General features: G+C 49.2%; 1 protein-coding gene across 1 annotated transcript in view; it reads left to right on the top strand.

Moving 5' to 3' along the window:
- ADGRD2 (adhesion G protein-coupled receptor D2) overlaps positions 1-16,141 on the top strand; it is a 97,112-nt gene extending 80,971 nt beyond the window's left edge. Inside the window, exons 48-50 of the mRNA XM_054007095.1 lie at positions 2,273-2,331; positions 6,692-6,722; positions 14,665-16,141. Of these exons, the coding sequence (XP_053863070.1) occupies positions 2,273-2,331; positions 6,692-6,722; positions 14,665-14,672 (98 nt within the window). The 3' untranslated portion in view covers positions 14,673-16,141. The remainder of the gene's footprint in view (positions 1-2,272; positions 2,332-6,691; positions 6,723-14,664) is intronic.
- Positions 16,142-16,346: the final 205 nt, after the last annotated feature.

The raw sequence follows: 16,346 nt of genomic DNA, 5'->3' as shown, positions 1-16,346 counted from the left end.
CAGGGCGCATACCCTAATGGGCCAGGAGGTCTAGACTTAGATTTCACCAACCAACTGCACCATGTGCAACCCCCCCCCCCCCCCCCCCCCCGGCACTTGAACAGTCTTAGCATGGAGTCACAGACTGTCCCCTAGGGTACTCTGGTCTGTCTTGCCATCCAGGTGATGGGAGTGTCCCTCTCTGATTATTGGCCCCATACACCAAGGATAACAGCAATATTCAGGTTACTCCCAATCCCAAAGGTCCAGTCACTTACCCAAGGTCAATTGTGCTTTAGGGCTCACACCAAAGACCACACTTGTCGGTGATCCTATAGCAAACTATATGAAGATTTATTAAATAGGAAAAGGAAAACCGAGAGTTATTTATAAGGTTAAAGCAAGTGAATATAGACCATAAAAGAGTTACAGCCTTAGGTTTCAAAAGGTAATATAGGCTTCTATAATCAGCAAGCTCTATTTGACCTTTAGGGCTAACCCAGGCTAAGCAACTGGGGATCTCTTGCATATGTCTAGAAACATCTTGCTCCCCCTGGAGTCCAAGCAGCAGAGAGATCCTTAACTCCTTTTGTTTGAGGTTTTTAATCACACTCCTGCCATGTGCTCTGAGCTGCAAACTCAGGAGTTCACTTGCATGACTCATCTTCACAGTTAAATAACAAGGGTGTGTCTACATATAAACAGTTACAGTGGCACCACTGCGCCACTCGGGGGCGGCTCTGTTTTTTGCCGCCCCAAGCACGGCAGTCTATTGCACGCCTGCGGGAGGTCCGCCGGTCCCACGGATTCGGCGGAGTTTCTGCGGGTGATCTGCCGATCCTGCGACTTCGGCATACCTGCCGCCGAATTACCACCGAAACCACGGGACTGGCAGACCTCCCGCAGAAATGCCGCCGAATCCGTGGGACCGGCGGACCTCCTGCAGGCATGCTGCCAAAGGCTGCCTGACTGCCGCCCTCACAGCGACCGGCAGGCTGCCCCTGCAGCTTGCCGCCCCAGGCACGCATTTGCTGCGCTGGTGTCTGGAGCCGCCCCTGGTGCCACTGTAGGGCTTCAATGAAGATGGGAGGGGTTCTCCCATTAGTGTAGATAATCCATCTCCTTGAGAAGCGGTAGCTAGGTTGACAGGAGAATTCTCCAATCAACATAGTGCTGTCTACACTGGGGGTTAGGTTAATGTAACTGCATTGCTCAAGGGTGTGGATTTTCACATCATACCAACCTGCTTTCCCACTGTAGACTAGGCCTAAGAGTCTTTAGCCCTTTTGTTGAAGTTTTCTCGATCCTGATGTAGGGCGTTTCCACTTGTAAAATCCACCCAGAGCCCGTCTGCTCTCAACGTGTCACCTCTTTGGGGGGCAGGGGCATACCAGTTCCTGCTCTTTGCACTGATTAATGTCCCTCTCCTGCATGGCCATTCATAGTCACAGAACCTTACAATACGGAGCACAGATATTAGAAGTGAGATTAATGCAGGGAGCAGTTCACAAGCATTCAACAGTCTCTAACCACTTTCTTATCATTCTAATACCTCGTCTGTCACTATTAACTGCCCCCTTCAGTGTCCATTTCAGACGTGGGCACCTTAGCGTGAGCTGGCACCTGGCCTGCCCGCGCCATAGTGGACATGAATGTTATTAGGTTTGTGTTCCTTGGAGTGCGAGAGAAGCTCTGATGAAAGTACAAATACAGCCCTGAGGGGCTGACTGGCTCCCAAAGAAGACAGTGGTAGAAGGCCAATTGATTTCAGTGGGATCAGTCCCTGTAGTGTATATGGGTCATCCGTGCATTCGAGATGAGTGGATGTAGGGAATCTTCAATCCAGGAGTGACCTGAGCCGTTTTGCCAGCTAGGGCGGAAAATGTTTTCGGTGTCTCCACCCCAGTGCCTGGGAGGGGAGGGGGGGGAGTTGAGGGGCACAGCAGCATGGAGCTCCTGGAAGTTGGTGCCCAGGGCTTCTGCCATGATCACCTGCAGCTGGCCCTGAACAGCATGGCCTTCCCTCTAGGCAGAGAAGCATGTTGGTACTTTAACATCGATTTACATGGGGGAGGGGGCAGGAAGTCAGTGTTAAACTAGAGAAAGAAAAGTTCACACACTCAAACCAATTGGCAGCTCTGAAAACTAGCTTGCAATTCTTCAGACAGCCTGGCTGGGCCCTTTACTTCCTTGGGAGATACTTTGGGGGAATAAACGATAAAGCCCTTGGAAAGAAATGCACATTTCCATTCTTCAGGCGTATCCACATTCATTGTCTCTCTTCACACTTTAGGAAACTTTGGTGCTAAAATTCCTATGGGGATTTCCTCAGTGATGTCACCAGAGAGACCGGTACGTAATGTCTTGAGTTATTTTCCACCTTTCACATGCAGAATGCTATGTAGATGGGAGTGTTGTCTAGGGGTTATAGCAAGGGGCGAGGACTCAGGACTCCTGGGTGCTATTCCCAGCTCTGTCCCAGGTGTCTTGTCTTATCGTGGGTGAATCACTTTACTTGTCTGTGGCTCAGGTGCCCCTCTGGTAAGATGGGGTTCATCTCTGTCACCTCCCTCCTGGGGCAGTTGGGAAGGTTCATCAGTGGTGGTAGTGGACTTTGTGAGCCGTGTTAGGAGCGCTGCATGTATGTGCCTCCTCCTAAGCATTGATTGGGTTGGGAAGCTGAAGGAATTTCCCCCAGTCAAAGGACCCTGTAATGAAGTATCTGAAGGCTGCAAATCACTGGCCAATGGAGGGTGGTGCAGCAGGTGTGACAAACCAATAATGGGGTGAAATTATGATAAGAAAATCCAGTCTATTAGACTGAACAGTTTATTGACAGGAAGTTGGCCAAGGGACGGGTGGAAGCCCTGTGGCTCAGGGCACCCCGAACTAGGCTGGACAAAAGACCCTACCAACATACAGAATGGAACAGTCCTGCACTAGGAGTGGCACCAAACAGCCTAATGTCTTCACGTCTAGGATTCTCAGACCGCCCCAGGAGGGCTCCTCAGGCAAGGGTGAGCTGTGGACTCAGACTGGGGGGGAATCTCACTCCCTGGCGTAAACGGGCCCATGTAGCCCCTTTACAGACATCGCCATCCTTCATGGTGACGGGCTAGCTCGACCGCCATCGTACTGGGCTTACTCGAAAGCAATCAGTGCACCTGCCGCCCGTGCGAAAGAGTAAGGAGACATCTGTCTATCTCTGCCCTTGGAAGATAAATAGTAGAAAGAGAATCAACTCTCTGTGCATTTGGAGGATGCCCAGCTGTCCAGCTCCTGGATATAAAGGGCCTCTGTGCTGTTAGACCCATATGTGCTAACTCCTGGACTACAGAGGGGAGGGAGAGATGGGGGTTGGTTTGACACATGAACGGTGGGGGAGTCTCTCTGCTGCATGTTGATTCCTGGTTTTGTTGGTAACATTTGTGGTCTCTTTTCTCCATTCTGGATCAGATGGGAATCAACTCCCAGGCCTACTTATAAAAAGGGGCATCCATAAAAGCACGAATGGAACTGAGCAATCAGAATGCCAAGACAGAAATGAGGTCATGGCTATAAGTCTCCCCAAAATGAAGCAAGTTAGAAAAGGGCTTGTTGTGTGTTTCAACACCCAAGTTACAGTCTGTTCAGTTGGCCCATTTCATTCCCCAGGCAGCAACTAATCTTCTGCCAAGTTCAACAAGGCATGCCATAAAGTGGAGAACAATTTAAATGTGACTACTCTGACACCACTTCCATTCCCACCACTGAAATGATCGTGCAGTGTTCTGTGCACTTGACATAGAAGTTAACTGTAGTTTCCTCAGAAAAAAACATAATGCTACTTTCATGTGAGGAATTTACCAACGGGTCTAGATATACACCAACATTTCTCTTTCTCTCTGTCGTCCCCTTTATTGCTTTTGAAGTGCTATCTTCCTTATCTTACAGATAACATTCTGTTCTATTTCAAGGCAACTTAGTAAAACCAGTATTTGTTGTCTCTCATGGTTTATTTTTGTTTAATGTTGCTATTCTTCCGGGTGATAAATACCTGGCAGGTTTTCCAATAGGTGCTTTTCTGACCCAGGCAGGTGCTGGCTCTGTAAATTAGAACCATTGCTAAGCTACTTGGCACAAAATATGAGACATGGGCTAAAGAGATTAACCAGGAGGCTTGAGTTTTCTAATGCACAGGGCATTAATAGAGGAGCCTGTCGATTTCCTAAATGCCAAGGCCACAGCACTTCCTAGCTGGTAGACTGGGGCAAAGAGAGAATTAGCTTGAGTCCATGCTGGGGTCACTCAGAGCTTCTCTTTTTGTTTGTTACTTAAATATTTTTATTTAAAATGTTTTATTTTCCTTTTCTAAACAATACAAATTCAACAACAATCAAAATACAAAATTCCCTGGTACCCCAGGAGCCAGTGTGGGAGGAAGCACGGCTGAGCCAGTTTTTGTTTAAATATTCGTTTGTCTTCACAAGTGACTCTTTTTTGCAAGTCTTTCATGTTCTCTCATCATGAACGTTTGAGCTCCACAAGCGAATGCTCAGGAAACGTGAATGTTGAAGCTGATATATTTGCTGTAAGCATGTTTTGAATGTAAGATTTGTGCGTTGTTGCAGCTTGTGCTGTGTGTGTCAACGCAGCTTGCAATTGACTACCTAGAGCCTGCGGTGCAGGTTAGTTACATAAGTCACTGGTATTGTTTCAGCTCCCTGACTGAATCCCTTATGTAAGTGACGGCGTGAGCTGTGAATTCAGAATGGTACCGTTGAATGTAGCCTTGTTCTGATTAAGAAGCCATTTTTTACAATAAGTCTGAAAACACTTAAAATGACGAAATGCTGTGCTCCGTTAGGTGCAAACATCAGAGTGATTTTTCACTGCATTTCATCCACGTTTTACTTGACACATTTTTTGGTGAAAGGTTTTGGGGATTTGGCACCTCCCAATGCGTTAACCCCCCCTAGCCTCATGGTGCTGGCTCATTGTGCCCCTTGTTGTGTGGACTGTGCAAACGCTGCAGCTGAACAGCAATCCTCGCCGTTCACTGAGCAGGGCAGCCAGGACAGTCCCCATTGGAAGTAAAATTGATGATGTTACAATGAAGAACAGTAGAACCTAGAGCAGTGGTTCCCAAACTTTAACAGCCGGTGAACCCCTTTCACTAAAATGTCAAGTCTCGCGAACCCCCTCCTAAAAATGAATATTTCCAGGGATTTTCTCCTTTTACCTGAGTATAAATTATAAAAGCAGTGATCTTGGGAAATATAAAATTTGTTTTTATGACATGCTTATTACATACTATTCATTATTAATTATTATTTATCATTACAGTATTTTTATTACATTATGAAAACTAAACACTCCTCCAAGATCTCACTTTCGTAGCTTGTATCACTTTGAATAAGCCTGTTATAAGACAAGATTCCTAGGTTTCATCAAGGAGTATCAGATGTGAAACAGCATGAAAGTATTTAAGAAACCAACTCAGAGTTCCTCCTCCACAAGCAATCAGGTCTTGAGGAGTCCAGGCAAACAACGCATGTTACAACAAAGCTTAAACTTGTTCTTCATACTAACTTTAAAAACAATACTAGCTGCCTATTTAATTTTAAAAACAGCAAAAAATATCCACCTCCCTTTCCATTGCTTATAAGGAGTCTTGAAGTTGAAATCTCCTCAGTGTGATAGATACGCTTGCTTTGATCTGCTCAGCTCTTGGAAGTCCAGGGGCTCCGGGCTGCTGGCCCCATGCCGGGGTCCCTAGGGACAGTTCTGTCCGCCATTAGAGAATTTTTTCCCAAGAACCCCCTGTAACATTTCACGAACCCCAGTTTGAGAACCACTGACCTAGAAGTTGAGGCTGATACTGTTTTTCTTCAAAAGAGATCAGGTTGGCCTCCTGTTTTGTATCAAAATATCTGAATGTGAATCCTTTCCACCCTGTCAACAGCGCTTAGGGGACAGAAACAACTCTGCTATTCCTGTCTAAAGTTTATCATTTAAACAAACCTTGTGATTTTTAAGCCAATCCTGTGGTTGTTCGGAGCCTGCCTGATCTGTGAATGCTTGGGGCTGGTGATGCTGGGAAGCCATTGCCAGGATTAGTAAATCTTTTGTGGAAGAGAGGGTGGAGGAGGTGGCCCCAGGGTGCCTTATGGTGCAGGTGGTCTTTACTAGGGCCTGGCTAGGTCCCACGGCTGGCTTTGGGGGGCCCTATGTTCCATCCAGTGCAGTGAGAGATGGAAAAGCTGACTTAGGTTAGCTGGTCTGGTCCCCTCTTGTGTTGGATTGTTCTGTATGTCCTAGCACTGTGCCCCGTCTGCTGCATTGCCCCAAGCAAGGACGGGAGCCCCACTTTCAGCAGAGCGTGCTGCCGGGACAGGTCTCTTACGCCACAAACCCGCTTTTGGGGCACTCTCCCTAAGAATGCGTGCTGGGCGCTGGGGAGAATGCCCAGCTGGCACCCGTGGGTGAGTTCACCAAAGCTCCGTGAACACGAGAGGCAGGGCAGTTCCCCTACTTGTGAAGCAGCAGAGCTGCAGGGAGTGATGGGAAAGGAGAGTGCACGCAGCAAAGCACTTCTTGGCTGCATTGGTGGCAGGAAAAAAGCCCTGCTGTGACCTGGGGAATGTGGCTGTGAACAGATCTGGGCTCCTTGGGGCTTGGAAACTCCCTCCCTGAGCAAATCTCAATTAACGAGTGTTCTCCCCTCTTTCAGGCTGTAGAGCTGACAGCGTTCAAATCCTCAGGTAACTTCTCCCTCCATCATTTCTGCTTCTCTTTGTGCTTGGGATAATGTCTTGATGAGTGTATTAAAAATCAGATTGCACCCCTGCTTCTGTGCTGAGGAGGGCTGGTCGCAGAAAGGGAGATCCATGCACACAGGCAGAAATGTTCTCCTTATTCTGTTTTTAATTTCAAAAGACGGTGTTTTGTCGAGATTGCAACATTCAAACAATCTCAGCTCAGGTGTTTCTTGAAATACCGGGGAGGCCTATTGGAACTGGAAAAGGTTCCAAAAAGGGCAAAAAAAATGATTAGGGGCATGGAATGGCTTCCGTATGAGTAGAGATTAATAAGACTGGGACTTTTCAGCTTGGAAAAGAGATGACTAAGGGGGGATATGACAGAGGTCTGTAAAATCATAACTGATGTGGAGACAGTAAATAAGGAAGTGTTATTTACTCATTTTCATAACACAAGAACTAGGGGTCATCAAATGAAATTAATAGGCAGCAAATTTAAAACAAACGGAAGTATTTCTTCACACAACGCACAGTCAGCCTGTGGAACTCCTTGCCAGAGGATGGTGTGAAGGCCAAGACTGTAACAGGGTTCAAAAAAGAACTAGAGGAATGGTCAACTGGAAATTACAAAGCACTTTACACCCCTGCAGGAGTTAAGGCTCACGGCACCCCAGGGAGGTAAGTCAGGACTGTTCCCTCTATTTTACACCTGGGCAAATGGACCGAGACTTTTCATAGATTCCAAGGCCGGAAGGGGCCACTGTGATCATCTGGTCTGACCTGCTGTATGACACGGGCCAGAACCACCCCAAAATCCTTCCTAGGGCACATCGTTTAGACAAACTTCTCATTTTGATTTAATAGTGGTCCAGGATGGAGAATCTACCACACCCCTTGGTAAATTGTTCCCGTGGGTAATTACCCTCACTAGGTAAATGACTTGCCCGAGGTAACGCAATCCGTTAGTGCCAGAGCTGGGCTGTTGCCAGGCCAGTAAGCAGTGCTCCCCGAATGCGACAACATAGCTGCACCCAGGGAGCGCTGACGTTTCTTCACCGCTGATGGCAGAAGCCCAGAGTCTTGCACATGTTTAGGCTCCTAACTTCAATGGTGATCAATGGAGCTGTCCAACCTGTGAATCTTGCTTACCTGAGCCTTGGGTGAGACTGAGCCTTGTCTTGCTGGGCTTGCAGTGTGGCCAAGGCATCCTGTTCAGCTCAGCATGTGAGAGACTTCTTACCCCCGGTGCATTAGCAAGCCCCACTAATGCACACCTCAGACTGTTCGGATGCGTTTGAGGACTTCTGAAGCCAGCAGTTAGCACAAAGCCCTCCTTTTGTCTGCCTCTGTCATTGAGGGAGACAAAATGTATCAGAGTAAAATAAAATTTCCTTTCTGGTTTAAATATTCAGTGAACACAAAAGCCTCTGCACAATGTACTTTGTATCCTAAGATAATTTGTGTCCCTTTCTATCTCACAGTCAAACATTCAGTTCTCAAATGCCCTGATGACAGTTCCTCCAGGAAGATATTGTCTAGTGGGGATTGTTTTGTGCAGTGCTGTTTTTATTCCTCTTAAAGAAGATTAAAAGGGGAAACCGGCAGAGACTGTGTTAATGAAAGGCACCGTGCCTTCACCAAGGCCCATCTGCATACATTAACTCCAGAGGCGTGGGAACGTAGGGGTGCTGCAGCACCCCCAACACCCTAAATTTTAGGTGGGGCTCCACTTCCAGCCCTGCATGCTGGGTCCCGGCCCTGTGCCTCCGCTTCAGGCCCTACACCTAGGGGTCCCGGCCACCGGCCCCGCACCTCCACTCTGGCCCCATACGCAGCCAAGGGGTCCCAGCTGCCAACCCCGCACTTGGCCCCAGCCTTAGCCCCTTTACCCTTGTCCAGGTCCACCCCCACCCCCCGCAGCTGGTCCTAGCTCTCGGGGAGTGGACGGACAGGGGTCAGGGGACTGGCTTTTAGCACCCCCACTATTTAAAATGGTCCAGTGCCATGGAGTAGCTCAGTTTTAATTTTTTATGGTGTCTTTGGTTCTTCTGAGAACTCCTTAGACTAGATTCAGGATATTAGCACCTACCGCAGATACTACTGGGATTGGGACTGTAGAAATGCCTGGGACGGATGGATAGATGGATGTTATTTTTGCATTGTTAAATTTGATGAAGCTTTTCTGGGATGAGGTTATGTAAGATTCACTGTGATGGCTGTAAAAGTTGATCTGGGGCATACCTTGCATTAGCAGGACTCTAGCAGCTGTTGGTCTCTGGCGGATGGTTTCTCTCCATGGGGAGGAAGTTGTGCAGGGTACATTGAATCTTTTATTTTAAAAAAGGTGTCATCTAGAAATATCACAGTTTTCCCACATCTCTGGACAGATTGGCAAGGCAGAAATAATAAACCACTGTGCACATGAAATAGTTAACCTGAAGAAGCATATTAGGTAGTAAAACATAAACCTTAACGTGTATCAGAATATAGCAGGATAGCGAGGCACAGGGCATCTGCTGCTCAAATGCTTTCCTTTGGGCCAGCTCTGACTCCCTCCCCATCTAATCCTGATGCTTCTCCTCCCTGCTCTAATGAACCTAGGGCCATATCGGCTTGGCGACACTCAGGAAAACTAAGGCAATCAGCTAAAGAGGTGACGTCCATGTGCATAAGTTAAATCTGGTTAAACCCCAAGTAAAGTGACCGTAAGCCGTGTTTACCCTGAAAAGTGTTTTTCTGGTATAGCTAGATCAGTTGAGCTATATAGGGGATCCTCCTTAGGGAAATGCAGCTTAAGTGGCAAAAGCGAGCTTTGCTGGGATTGCTAGGGCCCAACTAGACTAAGCCCTGCCAGCCAAAGACTCCACGGGGGCTTTTTCCAGCAGAGCTGTGCTGAGTGGAGGGGGGTGATTTTTTTTTTTTCCACTCTCCTACCTGACATAGCTATACCAGAAAAACTTTCTAATGTACCAGTGAACTAAGGCAATTTTACTCCCGTCTTAGCACATCCAGATGGGGTTTAATGTGCTTTCATTTATGTGCATGGGCTTCACATTTGTTAATTTGCCTTAACCTTCTTGGGTGCCCCTGTGCAGTTCTGGGTAAGTGCCTGAGCCCAGGAGGAGTGATTCTCTGGTACCGTGCAGCACCGCTGGGCAGAGGTCACCACCTGCTGCACTTCCAGGGGCAGTGCTTCCCGGTGCAGTGTATGCAGGGAGGGTCGAGTCAGGGGAATCTTGCACTCTATGGATCCGCTCCCTCAATCCCCTTGAGGAAGGAAATATAGGAGTTCGGGTCACAGAAGCCCGTGCAGCAGATGTATAAATGTGCATGTATTGTCCCTCTGTCACACTCACCCCCTTTCAGACTAACCTGCATATTAACAGTCAAACTGACCCCTAGGCAGGTGCAGTATTTTTTCTGCGGGGAACCTCTGATGCAGCCTCCGCTGCCATGGTGCAAACAAGAACTCACGCTTTTGTCAGGCCTGCAGGCTGTACCTGTAAGAGGCGTTGCTTGACCCCAGTGAGGAGCGAGTGCGTGAAACCGAACAGCTCCTTAAAATGTGCATTGCCCCTTGAATTGCTTAGCAACACCTCTTCAGCTGGGAAGCTTTGCACATCCACCTGCACCAGCCTGACATGCACAAGGCACCGAGCGCTCTGAGAATTGTGCCTCTCTGCTACAAAAGCCACTTAGCCACCTTTTCGGGTTTTCCCTCCCCTCCCACCCCCTCCTCCTGAGTCTTCTTACAGCGCTTGAGCCCAGGCAGTGAGTTCTCTGCAGACTGGGGAGCTGCTCCATGTCTCGGTGCCCAGTGTGGGGAGGGGGGGAGAGCCTGTCTCTTTTAGGAAGTTAGCCCTTTACAGCCTGTGCACAGCGATGCTCCCACTACCTGATGCCTCCATTTGGCTGGTAGCGCAGAAAACAGCAGGCTGCCTGCGCTCCTCCTCGTGTGGCTTGATAGCTTTGCCCAGTTGATCTAGGTACGGGTCTGGCCCCCAGCCCCCAGTATCTGAGCACCATTCAGCACGGCATCCTCCTGAGACACCACTGATTTCCACGCTCTGCTTGAACAGCACAGTCTGGCATGGCTCTGCGTAGCCTCAGCTCCTGCTGCTGTCACGAGAGGAGGGTTCACTGTCCCTGCCAGACAGCCGCAGGCCCCAGGCTGGATGGGGCCTTTCTCATGGTAGCATCAGTAGCGATAAATGGCTCAGGCTTTGCTACCCAGTCACGCTGAGAATGGTCTGCCCTGCTGAGGGCTTGTGCAATGCCCAGAACCAGGGTCCAGCACGCTCTGGCTATATCACTGCTGTTTTCCCAGGGGGGATTAGAGACCAGGACCTGGTGGAGCAAGAGCAGAATGGCTGCTCGTCCTGGTGCCCCCTTCTGCTGCTCAGCTAGGTGGGTTGGGAAGCAGCTTGGGCTGCGGGCGGCAGCCTGGGCGTCTGAGTTCGAGTCCTGACTCTGCCGCTGGGGGAACCCACAAAGCCTCTCTGGTCCCCTCATCTATGCACTGACCCTTGACCTGCTTCAGAGGCTTTCTGTTATCTCTTCCATGGAGCCCTTGAGGAAAGGGCCCCAGAGACAAGTCTAGGGAACTTGCAATGCTGGGAGCTGGTCGGGGAGCTGGGCCTCTGCTCTCATTTCTTCCCTTTAAGTGTTACACCTGTAAGGGATGATCTGGGTCAATGCAACTGCCTGGCACCAGAGTCTGCAATGCTGGGTGCATTATCCAGGCTTGAGCGAGGGAGAAGGACCCTGGTACAAGCTCCTCAAGGTGCTGCAGGTGTTTCAGAGGCTGGGTAGGGATCACACCCACCGGAAAGGGAGGAATTAGTTGTATTTTATAGGCAGGTTAAGTGACTTATCTAGAAAGCCTGCAGCAACGCTGGGATTAGAACCCTGGAGTCCTTTAAAGCTAGTAGAAATGCGCGCGCATGCACAGACGCACGCCTGTCCCAAGCGGTCACCTGAAATCCACAGCCCAGCACCTTCTGTGCATTGCTAAGATTGCAAGTGCCAAGAGCAGTTCCTGTAGCATCCTTCAGGTGCCTGCACAACTCAGCTTTGCAATTCTCCCAGGCTGAGCGTGAATGAGGAAGCCCCCTTCCAGCCTGACAAGCCCTCTTCCACGCCCCCGCAACTACCTCCGGCCCAACAGGCAGCCCACTGCAGCTGGCCTGGTAGTGCGGCAGCAGTGCTGTGAAGCACTGCCACAAAGTCAAGTGCTTTCCGCCACACAAGACATACAATAATGCCCTAGCTCTATACTGCCTGGCCGACCCCAGGGCCGCTCTGACACAGCGCAGCTCCTGGTACATGGCCTAGTCAGCGAAGGGTAATGTTCAGCTGTACGTAACTTCTGGGGGCTGGCTGATGTCAGCGGAAGCAAATTGAGGCCAAGTGAGGCAAGAAGCTATCCTGAGTCCGACTCATTAGGCGTTGCGTAAAGCCAGCTCCAGCGCCAGCAGCCCTTACATTTCAGCCTAGACTTGGCCTGGTGCTGGTGAGTGTCCAAGGAGCAACAATCCTGCCCTGGCCCCTAGGGGGCGCGACAACAGAGTCACCCCAGCTCCAACTTCTGTGCCAGCCAGACCTAAAGCTCATCATAAATTCTACCGACGACAAGCCAGGAGGCTAATGACTTAGAAATCTATTAGCAATGGTCAAAACAACACAATGCAAAACATCACACACAAAAATTTGAAATAATTTGTTTCATTTTTTGAAATTTGTATTTGAATGTTTGTGTTTGTCTTCCATGGCTGAAATAAGAGAGATTTTAAAATTAAGTTTTTGGTCAGTTTAGTCTCGCTCCCCCATTTATTTAGATTTTTTTTTTTTGGCATTTTCTTACTTTTAAAATGATAAATGATAAAGTTTCAACCCAAACCTTGCCAAACAGCTTCTGTGCAGAATATATTCATGACGAAAAGGGGCTGTTAGTTTGCTTGTTTGAAAATTTCAACAAGCTGTAATGATTATTAGCCATCTGATGGTAGCACCTTCAGGCCCACCCTGAACCACACAGTGAGAGCCAGGGTCTGCCCGTAACGCTCACACGCTCACGGGACAAGCGGGCCGAGAAAAGCACTGCCATTAGCTTATTTTGCAGAGCGGGATCTGAGGCCCAAACCAATTATTGCCTTGCCTAAACTCACGCCGGAAATCAATACCAGAGCCAGGGACTTTAGCCACAAAAACAGCCTTCCCCTCAAGCCTCCATCCTATTTCTGGCTTCTCTGTGGTTATATATGGCGGCATAATCAAAGCCACTCATAACCATGATCTTTTAGTAGCCACCTATTTTGCTCAAACTGCCTAGGGAAATCAATTAAATTAGCTCTTTAAAATTATTAGTGGCAGATACAGTTTCTAAGCAAAGCTACAGCACCAGGTAAGAGTCAGACAATTAAAATGGAAATATTATGGCCAACTTTTACAAAAATATTTAAAGCAAGATTATTGCAACATGTGAGGAGCTAAAATTCTCTTCCTTTAGAGTGGGACCCAGCTGTCAGCTACAACTCTCCAGTCCCGCTCGACATTCTCTCGTCCTGCCCCACTCCCTCCCCCACACCTCCACCTGATACTAAGACGCCTCACAACAGGCTATTCCCCTGCTAAGGACACAGTTCATGCTGAGAGACCACACGTTTTCCCCAGTAATGAGCTCCTGCCCAGCTGTACAAAGCTACACATTAAACTGAATAGTCTACAGCGATTCATTACACCCCATTACGTAGGGAGGGGTGGGCCAGGCAGTTCACAGATTTGTGCAAACAATAAGTAGTGTCTGTCTTGTCTTGGCAAACAAGAGCTCCACATCCTCCATCTTGTCAAGTGATGGCTTCATTGTTTCCCTGTGATAATTTCATTATTCCCTTTGAATACATTGTGTATGTTGCTAAGCCACACATAGCAACAAGTGTCTGCTTGTCTCCATGACCCACTCCTTCTGTGATCAATATTAAGCAGCGCTAACAAATCACAATATCTCATTAAATAGCCTTTAAAAAATCATAATCTATTAATCGGAGGTCTCAAAAGCTGACTGGACATCTGACTGATTCCTAGCTGGTCAGGAAAACACCCAGTGGGAATAAATACTGACTAATACGGCCCTCAGAACTGCCGCAGGGTTCAGCCAGCCTGGCACCAGATGCTTTAGATTGGGGTGTAAGAAGGCCCGTGCTGGCCAGCTAAGGACAAGCCTGTGGGAGAAAGTTCTTCCCACCCACTGTCATTCAGAGGTTGCTTTATGGCCCAAGGCAGGCGGGTTTATAGCCGTCACAAAGCAACATCATCGCCACTGTAATTGTGGCAGTTCTCATTCCTATAACTGTGTAAGGCTCTTTCTGCAAATCCTGCTGAACACTTGGCCTCTGTGATAACCTGTGGAACTCACTGCCAAGAGGTATTTGCTGTGGTGGGTTTTTTTAATAGTCCTTTCTATCAGTTAAAAATTGTTGCCTTTTAACTTCATTGTTATGCAAAAAAGTAAATAACAATAGCTCCCAACTGGTTTTCTCTAAACTGTTATTTTAGTGACCTCTAGTCTGTTATGAAACCCTCCTTAGCCATAGAGTCTACCTGGGGTGGAGGTGATGGGGAGGGGCAGTGGCAGTGGCCGGGGAGGGAGGGTGTTGGGGAGAGACAGGAGCATTAGCAACTGACCAAGCCAGGGGAACTGGCTATGCAGTGAGAGTCTAGGCTCCTGGATCCATAATCTGGAAGCTTTGGGTTTTCAGGGCTACATTTGTGCACCAAATAAAGGCTAAATGCCCCTGCTGTTGCAGCAGCTGATGCCCCCTCCCCCCAACCGCGGTATGTGAGTAGCCCAAGCCCCGTCTCTAGCAGAGGGTCAAGCCAGGCATGTCTTGGGTGGGATGCGGAGGCTCTCTGCACACTGATTAATGCACTCTCTCCTTGGATTTAGGGTTCTGAGAGGCGCTTTTCCAGGTGATGCCCAGCCCTGCCCCCTTCTCCCCCGGGCTCTCCAAACAGAAGGCAGGTCCGTGGAAGCCGGGCACAGCGGCCATCTTGATTTCCTCCTGGAGACCCACAACGTCCCACGCCATTGAACTTGTGTTTTTTACTTCCGGCACATGCAGCTAAAACCAAGGCACGCCTGGGGCATCCGGGCAGGCAGGAGGACTTCCCTGACCTGCTCCTCGCTGACCATTCACACGTGACCTGCTTCCCTTGCCGCTGGCGTTAGCCCTACTGTAACGGGCAGCAGCCGCTCCTCCCTGGGCCTTGGTTAGGTAGCCCCACGCTGCTTTGCTAGTCTGCCATTAAAGTGGGAGGGACAAACTTTGAAAGGTTCAGCTAAAACACCCCCCAGAAAACTGGTGAGGCTAGTAAGCAAAGCTACTCTCCAGCCCCCGGCCGGTTCCTGTCCCCCAAGGAGAGGTGGGGATTGCAGCCCCATGTCCTCACTTGGTGCAGGCCCGCTGAGTAATCAGAGACATGTAAGGCTGAAAGGGCCTTGAGAAGTCACCAAGTCCAGCCCCCTGCACTGAAACAAGACTACGTCAACCTAGCTGCCCCACTTCCCAGCCAGCTGAGGGCTCTGCCAGCTTTCCCTGCCCCCCAACTCTTGCCTGATAGAGCAGCTAAAGCTCAGGGGCTTTCCATACAGGCGCAAAAGCTTAAATGACTCATTCCATGAAAAGACCATGCAGGGCTCTGGAGAGGCTGAAGGCTCAACATGAGACACTGTCAGTGGGACGTGGCACCATCGTGAAATGGGGGGTGTAACATCAGGGCAGAACTAGGTGTGTCTAGCTAGAATAGTGTTGTTTCTGGCTCACTAGCCAAGGCAAGACCCAGTCCTTTCATGTTAGTTCTGTCCTTCGTGCGCTAGCTGGGCTGGAGGCAAAGTGAAGGAAAAGGTAATGTGTCCCCCTTCCCACTCACTCATCTCCTGCCTGAGCACGGCCTGTTAAAAGGCAGCACACAAAGTAGCCCTCGCAATGCACTAGCCCCCTCGTGTTCTGTACACACAATAAAACGTTCCCTCCCCTTAACTGCAATGCTTGTACATTAGTCTCGCATTAGCCGGCTTTCTATTAGTGACGCTGCTGCTCAACCAGATGTTCTGGGCTTGATGCAGGAATCGCTTTGTGAGATTCTCTGGCCCGTGCCTTGCAGAAGGTCAAACAAAATGTTCACCATGGGCCCCCCTGGCCTTAACGGCTATGAAGGGACTGTATTGACCACACCTCTCAGGGCAGCGTCACCCCCCTCAGCTCAGCACTGTTTCTCCAGATCATGGTTCAGGAACGCAGTAAAGGATGTGCTGCAGTCGAGGGGCTGTAATAGTGCGTTCCTGGCTTGCTGTATGTTCCCCAGGTTGGTTTGCTAGACCAGCCCATCTCTAGAAGGCTGCCACTTCGCTCACCAATGCATGGACCAAACAAACAGCAGCATTGAAGCCGGGGGGGTGTCTCCCTCAGGCAGCTCCTATTTTGCACTAATCACAGGGGGCTTTATGTCCCCCCCACCTGCCTCTTATATCCCCTTCCTAACATTGCTACATGACAGTGTGCTTAGCCCCTCAGCGGATAAACCTCTCCTGCTATCAGCTACCAGCCCGAGAGGCTGACCGCCAGGTGT

This window comes from Malaclemys terrapin, chromosome 17, assembly GCF_027887155.1.
Source record: "Malaclemys terrapin pileata isolate rMalTer1 chromosome 17, rMalTer1.hap1, whole genome shotgun sequence".
NCBI lineage: Eukaryota > Metazoa > Chordata > Testudines > Emydidae > Malaclemys > Malaclemys terrapin.
This window is presented reverse-complemented; position numbering and strand designations above follow the sequence as displayed.